The sequence below is a fragment of the Acomys minous genome (assembly GCF_964271855.1).
Source record: "Acomys minous genome assembly, chromosome: 2".
Lineage (NCBI taxonomy): Eukaryota > Metazoa > Chordata > Mammalia > Rodentia > Muridae > Acomys > Acomys minous.
In genome coordinates this window covers 148,145,087-148,157,917 of record NC_140484.1, presented here as the reverse complement: position 1 = coordinate 148,157,917, position 12,831 = coordinate 148,145,087, and the positions used below count along the sequence as shown (strand labels likewise).

General features: G+C 50.7%; 1 protein-coding gene across 1 annotated transcript; it reads left to right on the top strand.

Moving 5' to 3' along the window:
• The first annotated feature begins 3,837 nt into the window (after nt 1-3,837).
• ITPRIPL2 (ITPRIP like 2) lies at nt 3,838-7,974 on the top strand. The gene has a single exon (XM_084772543.1). It carries the CDS (start codon nt 4,493-4,495, stop codon nt 6,101-6,103), a length of 1,611 nt encoding a protein of 536 aa, XP_084628669.1. The 5' UTR covers nt 3,838-4,492; the 3' UTR covers nt 6,104-7,974.
• The last annotated feature ends 4,857 nt before the right edge of the window (nt 7,975-12,831 follow it).

Sequence of the window (12,831 nt, the reverse complement as noted above, 5' to 3'; positions counted from 1 at the left end):
TCCTGCCTCCACTTCTGAGTACCAGGATTACAGGTAGATGTCACCAAAGCTGCTAGATTTATTTATTTATTTGTTTGTTTGTTTGTTTGTTTGTTTTGAGACAAGGTTTCTCTGTGTAGCCTTGGCTGTCCTGGACTCGCTTTGTAGACCAGGCTGGCCTCTGCCTCCCGAGTGTTGGGATTAAAGGTATGCGCCACCACGCCCAGCCTGCTAGTTTTATTTTTATAGCCACTGTGCTTGTACTACTTTAGTCTAGTGGCCCCAGGAAACAAGCAGCACTACACCAGGGGCTACTGAGCAGACCTGAGTAGTTGTGGGAGTCTGGCTCATAATCTGAAACCAACATCTGATCTACGGCGCTGTTTGGATTGAAGGAGACAGCATGCCGCCAAATGTAACCGAGGAGAATTATTCATCACCTGGTTCGTGTCACGGCCCTCCCTACTCTGGAGATGAGAGGACCAGAGCAAAGCAAGGTTAAAACATAAATGGGACAGCCTCTGTTCTTCTCACCGCCCTTGCCTCAGCACCGTGACTTTCTCTGGGGGGAACACCTCTGTCACAGTAACCCTGTGTCCCCATCCCAGGGCTGGGTACGCAGTGTGTTAGTTTGCATGGCCTGACTGCAGATACCACAGGCTGAGCGACGTAAATCATGGGACTTGTCTACATCTGGGTCTGGAGGCCGGGAGGAGAAGGATGCTGGTTTGTGGGGTTGGACTTCTGAAAAAGGCTGCTTTTCCAGCTTGGAGGTGAACACTTCTCCCTGAGACCTCAGGATCTTCCATTGGTGAGCTGTGTGCAGCCAGGCATCTTTGTCTACTCAGATTAAGGTCCCATCATTACAACCTCACTTAACTTTAGTGGACTCCTCAAAGCCTATCTTGTGTGGTCATCTTGGGGGCTGGGCTTGAATAAAGAATTTGGAGGCCGGGAGCACAACCCAGGGGAAGAGAATCAGTGCCTTTTCTTACTTGGTCACTTTTCACATGTGGCCTGACAGTACCCCGAGGCATAGCCTTCCTTGGTTACAGCTTTTGGGAAAGCCAGACTCTTTTCCTCTGAACCCAGAAAACTGTGAGGCATATAGAGGTGACCTGTCAGAGCATAGCCCGTTAGGAGAAACCAGAGCTGAGAAACAGAAGGAAAATAGGTATACATGGAATTATTTGGACCTAGATCCAGCTGAGCCTGGAGTAGGATTACCTTGGACTTCTCTGTTAACATGATGCAACATGTTTGCCCTTAAACTATGTCTAGCTGTATTTCTGTCCCTTTCAACTTGTGAGCTAGTGGGTAATTTCTTACCTAATACACATTCTGGCGGTAGCCAGGCTCTTTTCATCCCTGTCATTGCCCAATAGACCCATGAACAAAGTGGCCATGGTGGTAGAGATGCAGGTTGAATATGGTCTCAGAGACACAGATGTCCCTCGCCAAGGCTGACCTGCCTATGGTTGCTGCTGAGTCCGGATCTATCAACAGCAGAGACCAACCCTGAGCCCCAGATATGGTGCCACCGCCCGGAGTGAAGGTATGGTCGGCCATTCCTCCAGGAAAAGAGCCAAGACCTGCTGAGGTGCTTGCTGTGGAGGAAACACAGAATGGGAAGTAAAGAAAGGTAGCTATAAATACCAGCCAAGGTCATGTGATCAGTTACTGAAACAAAGGTTATAAATGACAGGAATGTTTCTGTCATATTTTCTTAAGAATGCGTTTGTGTGCATGAACACATACATTAAGCAGATATTTGTGCTTTCTTCTATTTCCCTGACATGTAATATAACATAGATGGAGATAATATTGGTGATTACAATCATATTTAAGTCATGAGACATTGAAAGACTATGCATTCCTCAAAGGGATTTGCCATGGATTCTAAAGTGTATAACGCATTAGCCACTTATATAGCTTGTTATACCATGTTCAGCAAAATTATGACCTAGTTATTGTTTTCATTTGGAAATTAAATGTGGTGTAAGGCAATGCAACTGTGTGTCAGGTTGTCAAGGGATGGGTGTGTGGTGGCAAACCTTGGTTGTCAATTTGACTGCATCTATAATCAACTAAAACTCCAGTGACTCAGCCCTTCTGTGAGGGATTTTCTAGATTGGATTATCTGAAGTGGGGCTAGCCACCTGAAATCTGGGCCTTAGATTCTGGTGGCTCCCAAATCTAAAGGGCATGGAAGAGGCAAGCTCTTGCTTTTTGCCTACTTGTCTTCACTCTTGCTGGCATGTTCATCCATCCTGCTGCCAAGGCGTTCTTCAGGCTTCCAGCGTGGACTGAAGACCAGCAGCAGCTCCCTAGGAATCCTCCAGGACTCCAGCACCACCACAGATGGGATCAAAAGTAGGATGTGGAGATGGCTCAGTCAATAAAACACTTGCCTCGGAAGCGTGAAGACCCTAGTTCCATCCCCAAACCACTGGGAGGAGGCATGTATGGAGGGTTTGGCCGCGATGGCACTGGCTTGAGGTCCCAGCACCGAGGAGGTGGAAACAAGCAAACCCCTGGAGCGATTGGCCAGCCGAACCAGCACCCTCAGGTCCAGTGAGAGACCCTGTCTCAAAAACCAAAGACGGACCTGAGGAATAGCCCCCAAGGTTGACTTACGGCCTTCACACATACATGTGCGTGCGCACACACACGTGCTTTTGCTTAGCACTAACTGGTTCAATCAAGAGCTAGACTAAGGACCCTCTGTCCTGGTTCCAGACCGTGGTGGGGATCTCATAGGCTCCAACTCATTTACCCTCACTCTCGTCACACAACAGCAAGGTGTGAGAGGTGTGAGCAAAAACAGAAATTCAGATTTCTGGGAGTATCTGTATTATGAAAAGGCACAGGCTTTCCAGCTGGGTCCTCACAGAGGACTCGGAATAAAAATGCCCAGAGGATGAGAAGGCACCCACGGACCTGTTCCCTGGGCACCTTGCCCTCTGGCTCCTCCAGATGTGAGCACCGGAGTTCAAGGCACAGCTCTACAGAGGCTGTGTCGCCTTGGCTGATCTTCGGAACTTCCCTGGACTCAAGTTTCCCTATGGAGAGGACAGAGGAGAAGATAGTACTTATGAACAATAAATATTAGCATTAATGTCTTATCAGTATTAGCATTCAAGTGCAGAGTGGATGTGTAGCATGCGGCTAACGCAGGTGTGTACGTCCTTTGCAAAAGCCAAAAACCCAATTCTTTCTTTTTAAAGAACAGTGTGTGTGTGTGTGTGTGTGTGTGTGTGTGTGTGTGTGTGTAGGTTAGAGGGAGCTCTTCTGGAGCTCTTCTTTTCTTCCGCTATTTAGGTTCCGAAATCAACCCCAGGTGGTGAGGCTAGGCATCCAAACTGTCTCCAGTCCTGTAAAAACTATCATTATCTCATTGTTTCCGCTATCCGGGGACTCACATCCAACACCGCGCCCTCAGCCTGTGGTTTGTGAAGGACTCTGTGGAGGAGCACCCTGTATTCCTTCATTCACCTTCCTTTCAGAGCGTTTGCCAGTGGGATCTTGTTTGATTTTGAGACAGGGTCTTCCTGTGTAGCCCAGACTAGCCTTGAACTCATGACACCAGCCTCCCGGAGTACCGACATCAGAGGCGGTCACCACCACCTTTCTGTTCCTAGTCCCCTTTTTACAAGGCTGTGGGTTTGAATGGCTGGCAGGAGAACCTCCTCCAGGCTGTCGACCGCATCCCCAGCCCTTAGGCTCCTTCCTAGCGCTTAGTAGGTGCTCAACGAATGTGGGTTTTGCAAGACAGCACAGCCGCAGACAGCTAGGGGCCACTTCCGCCCAGGCCTGCCACGCCGCCAGCGGGACTCGCTGGGGGTGGGGCCGGGCGAAGGGAGGGCCGGGCGGTGGGGCTGCGAGCCTTCCTCCAGCAACTTCCCAGTAACTGCGGGATCAGATGCAGCCACCGCCCCGGAATCAGGCCTTCCCCGCTCAGTCTTCCAGGACGGGACCCAGGAGTAGCCCTCGGGAAGGCAGTCACCCGCACGTCCCGAAGTCCCTCTGGCCACCCGGCGTCGATCCAGGCGGAGGCAAAAGGAGGGGGCCGCCCTCCCCGCGAGGCTCCAGACTCCGGCATTTCCTCCCGGCTGCCCGGCGCGGCCTTCCCCTCCAAAAGAAGAAAATCCCGGCGGCGCCCGAGTAACCCAGCGAATCGCCCCGGTACTCAGCTGCGGCGGAGCCAAGAGGGCCGCCCAGGGTAAGGTAGGAGTCCGGGGCAGAAGCTGGACGAGGACAGCGCGCCTGGGACTGAGCGGGACCGGGACAGGGCGCGGCCAGGGGCCGTGGCGAGCTGCGCGGGAGGCGCCTGGAAGGGGAACTTGAGCTGGGAGAGGAGGCAGAGCAGCGGGGCTGCTGGCCCCGGCGCTGCGAGCAGGGAGCCTCCTCCAAGGCCAAGGACACGGGGGCCTCGGGGCCGCCGAGGCGCTGCGCGCATGCTGGGCAAGGCACATCACCCGGGCTCACGCCCTGGGCCGCCCGGGCTCCCGGCATGTCCGTGCGGTACACGCTCAACCTACGGGTCTTCTGGCCCTTGGTGACCGGGCTGTGCACGGCGCTGGTGTGCCTCTACCATGCCCTGCGCAGCAGCAAGGGCGCCCAGGCCGAGACCCCCGACGGCGCAGACAGTGGCTTCCCGCTGCTCAAGGTGGCCATCCTTTTTCTTCTGGGCTACATCCTCCTACGATGTCGCCACACCATCCGCCAGCGTCTCTTGCCAGGCTCTTCCCGCCCGTGTGGTCATGCCAGCTTCTCAGCCAGACCCTTGCAAGAGCCAGGCCTGAGCATCTTACTGGAGAGTTACTATGAGCACGAGGTGCGCCTGTCGCCCCACGTGTTGGGTCACAGCAAGGCGCACGTGAGCCGGATCGTGGGTGAACTGGTGCAGGCTGGCCGGGCCCGAGGATCTCCGGGCCCTATCACCCGGGGAGCGCTGGCCTTGGCCTTCCGGGGCGATTTCATCCAGGTGGGCAGTGCCTACGAGCAGCATAAAATCCGCAGGCCAGACAGCTTCGACGTGCTGGTGCCACTTCGCCTCCCACCACAGGTGGCCCTGGAGCCGCGGAGCCTGGGGACCGAACCCACGCTGACCCCAGCCTTCCGCAGCTGCTTCGTGTGCGCCCTCAAGGCACCGCCCTCGCCGTCGGGGACCTCCACGGGCCAGTGGCATCGGGACTGCAAGCCCTTCGCCGAAGGCTTCTGTGTGGATGTGCAGGGCCGTCGCCACCTCTCGGCTACCCTGGTGCTGCGCTGGTTTCAGGCGCACCTACAGCGCTCCTTGGCCACGGTGCGCTACAGCTTGGAGGGTCGCTGTCGCGTCAGCCTGACCTCAGGTGGTTTGGAGCAACCTCCCACCCTCCATATCCTTCCTTGCCGCACGGACTACGGCTGCTGTCGCCTTTCCATGGCCGTGCGCCTCATCCCCGCTGTCCATCTGGGCGATGGCGTCTTCCTGGTGGCACCGCTGCCGCCGCCACCCTTGCCCAGCGGTGCCCTGTCAGAGCTCCCGGGTGGCCTGCGTGCTGAGGCACTGTGGGGTGTGAATACAGCACGCCAGGAGCAGAAACTGCTGGGCTGGCTTCAGGAACGGGCGCCTCCAGGTGCCTGCTACCTCAAATGCCTGCAGCTGCTTAAGGCTTTTCGAGACTTGGGTGCCCGCGGGCTGGACCCAACGGCTGCTACCCACTGGGGACGCATCCTGTCCTCCTACGTGCTCAAAACAGTGCTGCTGGCGGTGCTTCTGAAAGAGGGCGGCCCAACACCCAGCTGGGACGAGGCACACCTGTGCGAATGCTTGGAGAAGCTGGTGAAGTTCCTTAGGGACTGCCTGCTGCGACGCCGAGACCTCTTCCACTGTGTCCTGGGCCCGGGTGGAGCGGCTGCCGAGGTGGGCCCCCTGCCCAAGGTGCTGCGCGAGGCCGCTCCAGTTGACCTCCTGGCACCTTTCGACATGCACGCCCGGGAGCTTGCGGCAGCTAGGTTGCTGTCCACCTGGCGAAGGTTGCCCCAGCTTCTCCGGGTCTACGGTGGCCCCCGATACCTTGCCAGGTGCCCTACAACCCGAAGTCAGCGCATCCAAGGCTTCCCGGAAGATGAACCGTGAACCCTGATGACAACTCCACCTGACCAAATGCCCCTTTCCCACAGGCTGGGAGTGACAGCGGCAGTTAAATTTGAGATGAGCTGATGGAGGTGTTGGAAAATTTGGAGGACATGCCCGGCTTTGGTGTCACAAATGTTCTGTCCGAGGCTTTGTGACCTAAGATAGCCATGGCATCCTCTGCAGTCCCATTAGAGTATCCTGGGTGGCCTTATACGCACCGATCTTGTTGCTCCCAAATTATTAGAAGAAGCAATCCTTTTTGATGACATACTAGGTTTGCAGCTGGCCCATATTTTTGGAGAGGTGGTGTCTTATGCTTGTTTGAATCCTGGGGCTAGAATTCTAGACCTTGGCATATGCTAGCAGGTCCTCTACCACAGAGCTACATTCTCGACCCGTAGTGGGTTGTGTTTCTTTTGTTTTGTTTTGTTTTTTGTTGTTGTTTCTGTTTTTTTTTTTTTTTAAGAATCCTTTTCCACAACTGGAATTGATTTTCTAGTCCCGCTGTAAATAATCCAGAGTCATAATTTAGCTATTCCCATGAGCATTCGTGTATTTTTTTAAAGTGGTGCAATCACGGGTCTGTTGAAAAAGATTAGTGGAATCATCATAAAGCAAGTGACCTGTCCTAAGAGGTGGTATAGAACCGGTTAGAGACGTTCAGAGCAAGTGGCATTTGTTCTCCTGTTCTGTGGTGCCTCCCTCTGTGCGTTATACCGCCGTTCAGCACTGGGCCAGGCCACGGGTGCCGATTTGCACTTGACACTCAACACCTGTTCATTTGATCCAGGCAGAATGCAGAGGGAGCAGATCCTTAATTAAGACAAGTCTGGCAAAAGTGCAGAACACAAGTCTTGAAAAAGATCCTGCCTGGGGCTCGATGTCAGCTGGACACAACCCACCTTCGTTTCAGAGCCTCTGAGCTAAGTAAGGCCATGCAAGCTTGTTTCAGAGTGTAAGGACCTGTGAGGAGAAGCACTCGGCATCTGGGCTAGTGGTGTTGGTATGGCTTAGGGTTCAGCAATGCCTGGTGTTTGGGGTAGTGGTTGGAAGGAAGGTTCTTGATTGCCCAGGCAGCCTTACACAGTCTTAAAGGCCAGTTCTTGCTTCTGCTTATGAAATAGTAGCTTGTGGTGGTGTGCTTAGAGACTTGTCAGTCCCCACTAGTGGGCGGAAGAGGTGGGGCCACAGGAGCTGAAGGAGGAACAAGGGAGCTGGCCTTACAGCGTTTAGCTCTTCTTGGTCATATAAACTTCCCTGGGCTGGGTGCAGACTCAGTTGGGAGCAGCCCATTTTCCAGTGCCCCCTGGCCTCCTGGCCTCCTGTCCACTCCCAATAGCAGTTCAAGTTTAGAAAGGCCCACCATCCTGTCTCCTGGTGGGAAGTGCGGCCAGTGGTCCCTTAAACTCTTTAAGATGAAGATTGGAAGACAAAAGTAATCGCACGAATAAACTTGTTGTTCAATTTCTTAGATGTTTAGAGGCAACTCTGCAAACCCCCTTTCTCTGGGGCGCCCAGTTGGCAATCAAGGGGAGTAAATTGTAGGGACCTCCTCTGTGTCCTCTGCAAGTGTGGACTGAAAGAGAAAGAGCTAGCTCACTGAGTTGTTTTTGGGGACCATTCCTCTTGAATACCCCATGGGTCATTCCTAGGTTTTTGAGGCCAGTATTTGGTCATAAGGTGTGGCATTGGATGAAGGGCCGTTCTGTCAGCCTCTTGCAAAGAGACAGAAATGGTTCAGTGGGGTGTGAGTTTTAAATACTTTAAAAAGTCAGTGCCAAGGGAAGTGTGTGTGTGTGTGTGTGTGTGTGTGTGCGCGCGCGCGCGCGCACATGCCTGCCTGTGTGTTTAATACACGTATGATTTCTGTACTCAGTCTGTTGATTTTTCTGTCCTTAAGTTGGAATAGGGGACAATGAGGAAAATTTCCAACTATTTTTAGCTAAGCTTTTGGATTCCCTTTTTTCTCCCTTAAATCTTTTTTTTCCTCCCTTAAATCTTGATAATATTTTAAAATATAAACCTGATTATGATCATAAATATGAATAGCTTGTATAAATCTTTTTTGTAGTTTTTTTTTGTTATTTTTATTCCAGTTATACCCAAAGCTTCATCCATCCTCAAAGCTTTTAAATTTTATTTTATTTTATTATTATTATTGTTATTATTAAATTAATGGGCATTGTGTTTGTGAGTTTTTAAAAAATGCTTTATTTAAATGCCAAGCTGAACATATGTTCTGGCTATATGGCAACCAAAACTTAGGAGATCACTTTTGATCAATGTTTACTGATCTGAAGCATGTACTGTGTACAGATGCAATACTACGGCCGTTAGCATGGCGGCTGCCCGAGGCCTTTAAATTGCGCTCAGTTCTTCATTTCATCTCTGCTACTGTCATGGCCTCTATCTGACATGCATACATTTTTGGTGTATATTTGGTACTGGAGAGTCATATATGCTAATATTCTCATATAAGATGGCTCTACCAAAAAATAAAAAGAGTTGTTTAGCCAACGTCCAAAGAAAATGCTTTGAGGAAGATGACTCAGCCATTTGCAGCCAGACACTTCAGTAACTCCCGGCTCGGGAGCCTTCCTGGGATGCTCGTGGGCTGGGGGAATATGTGAGGTTGGAGTGGAAAGAGAGGACCGTTTGAGTGAATGCAAACATTCCCTGAGGATCTGGGGAGGAAGGACAGGATGCATGAGCAGGGAAGCGATGGGAGGGAGGCCGGTGAAGGTGCTTTGAGGGTGGGAGAGAGTTTTGGGTGAGGAAAAGTGTTTTTAGGTAAGTGCTATTTCCAGCCAGGAGTCACAAACTCAGTAGCCTAAAGCCAGGGAAATAAGTAAGGGGTGGGGTGGGGGCGAGGAGGGTGGGAGGGGGGACTGTGCCAACCTTAAAGGGGCCAGCACAGATCAGCTCCAAGCAGGAAAGGAAAGGGTGGGGCTAGGATCGATATGTCAGATTGAAATACTGAAGCTCACTGGTATTAAGTTTAAAAAGTAATTTCAAATGTCTAAAAACCACCAAGTGAGCCAGATGATACACTTAGTTGAACCTGAGGCCACCAGTTTGTGACCCCTTGCTTTGCACAGCTGGCCTTTTCCCCCCAGGTCTATATAGGTTTATGTTCTTTGCCATGGAGACAATGGTTTTATACACACACACACACACACACACACACACACACACACACACACACAATATGTGTATGTATACATATATATACATATATGGGTGTTTGCTCATTTCTACTTTATCTCTCAGAGTTAAGCTTTGTCATAGGAATAACAGCAGAAAAAAAAAATTAACACAACTGCAGATAACATTTCTCCCCAGGTCCTGGTAGGACAGTCAGGCGAGCCTGGCTCTCCAGTTGGAATCTCAGCTAAAACACTTGAGGCTATTTCTGGATTTTTTTTTTCCTTGTGATTTGGGGCCAACCTCTTAGCCTGGCCGGAAGTTTTCAGATGAGTAATGAGGAAGAATTGCAGAATAACTTCTTTCCCTGTATTTGGTTCTTATGTGAAAGTTAATTTTCTTGCTAACCATGGTAACCTAGGGCTTCACATAGACATCAGGAAAACCAGAGCAAGAGCGACAGCCAGGGTTCCATCTTTGGGCTAACGTCCATGGATGTGTACTATTCCTGCCTTCAAGAACTCGGGCAGGCTTTACTCCCAACATTTCTGTCCCTTTCTGACCCGGTGTCTCCTACCACAATCACCAGGAGCAGAGCCTGCTCCAAAGCATCTTTCGCCACCGCTCAGAGGAAGTCATGTTTTCCACATAACTGGGCTTCCTGGCTTTGACCATGGTGAAGAGGTTTTTCCCATATCTACACAAAGGAAAAAAAAAATCTCTCCTGTGGTGGAGAAAATGAACCTCACCCAAATTTCTGATGTCCTCAAGAGGGAAACTGGTTCAATGTTAACACTGTGGTGTGTGTTAGTTTTTTTTTTTTTCCTTCAATTGCTTCTCTTAACCTAGACATATCTATCTGATTTTTTTTTTTTTTTGCACACAGTGGGGTGGGAATAATGCTAGTGTAAATCTCAGATCATGGACACAGAGAAAATAGACCAAGGCCTGCAGCTGACTGATACATAATGTGGTTCTGGAAATATCAGGCACGCAGGAGTATTTTAGTGCCTTTTGCAACAGCAACAAAAAGAAAAAGCTGTCCTGACTTAGTCACTTGACTTGAAGCATTCCAGCACTGGCTGTTTTTAATGTGCCTTCTGACCCCAAAACTGCACATTGGGATAGAGTTTGGGGGTTGAAGTTACAGCCTATGTTTGTTCCAATAAAAGAGACCAAAGAGTTAATCACACCTGGTTGGCTGCTATTAACAACTGTGTGATTAAGGGTGTCTTAATCATGCCGTTTCCATGACCTCAGTGGTCAAGGCCTGTCGCTCCTCTTCATATCAAGTGGAGTGAGTTTGCACTTTTGATCCTGTGGGCCTTTAGGGGACCCTGTTCTGTCCTATTTTGCTTTATCAATAAAGGAACTTGTGGAAACCTCTGGACTGTGTTTGGGCTTTGGGGACCCCAGCGGGAGGTGCTGGTGCCTGTGCCTGCACTGGCTTGAATTTCTTTGCACAGAGCTCAGTTCCTTGACACGTATGTGTGGGTGTGGGGGCGTGGGCACGCGCAAGTGCATGCTGGAGAGTGGTGCACACATACGTGTGACAGGTTCTGGAGACTAAACTCAGGCCTTCCTGCCTGGGAAACAATCACATTACCAGCTGAGCCACCTCCCCAGCCCACCTCAGAGGCTTTTCTGGAACTCTGCCTCAAGATCCTGCTGGAGAGAATTGTTTGCCCAGGTGGGAGAAAATGGCCTGCAGGAGTGCAGCCTGGAATTCTGTCTTCCATCTTTGCCTGTCTGGAACTCTCTGCCTTCCCCCTCTTCTTTGCCCCAACCAGACCCCTCCAACACAGTTCAAGTGTTGGCCTGTGGCTAATTCACAGTCAAACATTTTCTCTGGAAACAGCCTGGGCCCTGGAGCCCTCTTGACATGGTTAACTGCTACCATTGAAAAACGCTGGGCTTAGCCTGAGCTAGAATCTTGGAGACCGTGCTGGGTGGTTGACATCTCAGCCAGGTGGGCCTCAAGGAGAGCTGCAGCTACGGCTGACTAAGCGCTAGTGTATTGTGCCTTGGGAAAAGTTGATGAGTGTGTTTTGTTTGGTTTTCAATTAAAGTAGTAATGTCCCAGGGCATTGAGGACAGAGCAGAGATGGTGAAGGCACACTGCTTCTTCCAATTTTACAGACAGGCAGGCAACTAAGCTGGGTACTAGAGTACAAGGCAGGGAAGGCAATGAAACTCACAAGAGAGACACCTCCGGGGACACAGGGATTTCCAGGGGGGCTGCGTGGAGGAGGTGGCATCTAAGCATAGATCTAAAGACAGGAATTAAGCAAGCCAAGGAGGTTGAGCTGCAGAAGACTACATCAAGGACCACCGTGAGGGAACCGTGTGGCAGAGGAAAGCTGGTCACTCCACAATCACCTAGAAGCAATGAGAAGAAGAGCCAGGGTCCCAGTGTCTGCTCTCAGTGACCTAGCCTCCTTCATCTATGGCCCAACTCCCAAAGGCTACACTCAGCCTCTACCATAGGGAGACATCAAGACCCGGGCCATCCCAGAAGAGCATGGAGGAAAAGGTATGATTACAGCCTGACCTACAGTTATACCAACAAATACAGATTTCAAACCACACTCCCTCTAGAAGCCTGGACGTAAGGGTCCCACAGTTGAGGGATGATTCGTGATCCCTGCATCCCGTTGCTTTGGCTTTCCAGGTTTTGCTCTTATCTTCATGCAGTGTATGTCAAGATTCCGAAGTGACTACTATCTACTCCTACAGCTAACTTGCTCTGAGGAGAGAGAACTGACAGTGGAAACTGATGGACTTCCTCTCTCTTCCTATTGGACGGAGCCCTGTCACATAACATTTTCAAGGGAAGTTGGGAAAGAGGCTGGTGCATGGCTTTGAGCAGACAGCCCTGGGCAACATAGGAAGGGTGAACGAGTATTTGTGGATAAATAAGTCTGTCATAGAATCTGCCAACAAACAAATCAGCCCTAGAGACAAATTCCAGACAATTCTACCACGGAGGACTTACTATTTCATATCTACTTGCTTTAGCCTGTCCTAAATTAGCAAGAACTTTCACAGATGTGTCTGTGTTTATTCAAGGCAATGACAGCGATGATGATGATGATGATGGTTTTAAGTCAATTAACTTTTTAAAAATGTCACCCCCAACCCCATATTCAACATGAGATGGAAAACCCATCCCTTGATGGGGGCAGTGGAAGACTTCAGAGACAGTGCATGTACACGGGGGGGGGGGGGGGGGGGGTGTGTAAGTCAGACATCAGCTGTCTGCCCCTAGGATCTAATTGCACACCAGATTTTTGGAACAAGCAGAGCGTGAACAAACAAGACAGAATCCCCCTCAAAGCATTCAGCCCGTTGTCTCTCCATCACCGAACTTTCTTCCCTGCGAGGCCAAGGATAACTCTGTGATTCTGAACATCTGGGGTTAACTGTCTGTAAAAAGAGGGCCATCCAATTAGAGGTTTGCCCATTTTCCACAGTGCCTCATCTTACCAAATGTCCTCCAGCTGTTCTCCTCAGTAGAATTCCAGGAACAAGGCTCAGGTTCTCAGTGGTCTCAATCCTGGTTTTCTTAGAACACACCAGGGACT

Excerpts from the sequence above, each read along its gene's own strand:
- ITPRIPL2 (XM_084772543.1), top strand. The coding sequence starts at position 4,493 with ATGTCCGTGCGGTACACGCTCAACCTACGGGTCTTCTGGCCCTTGGTG.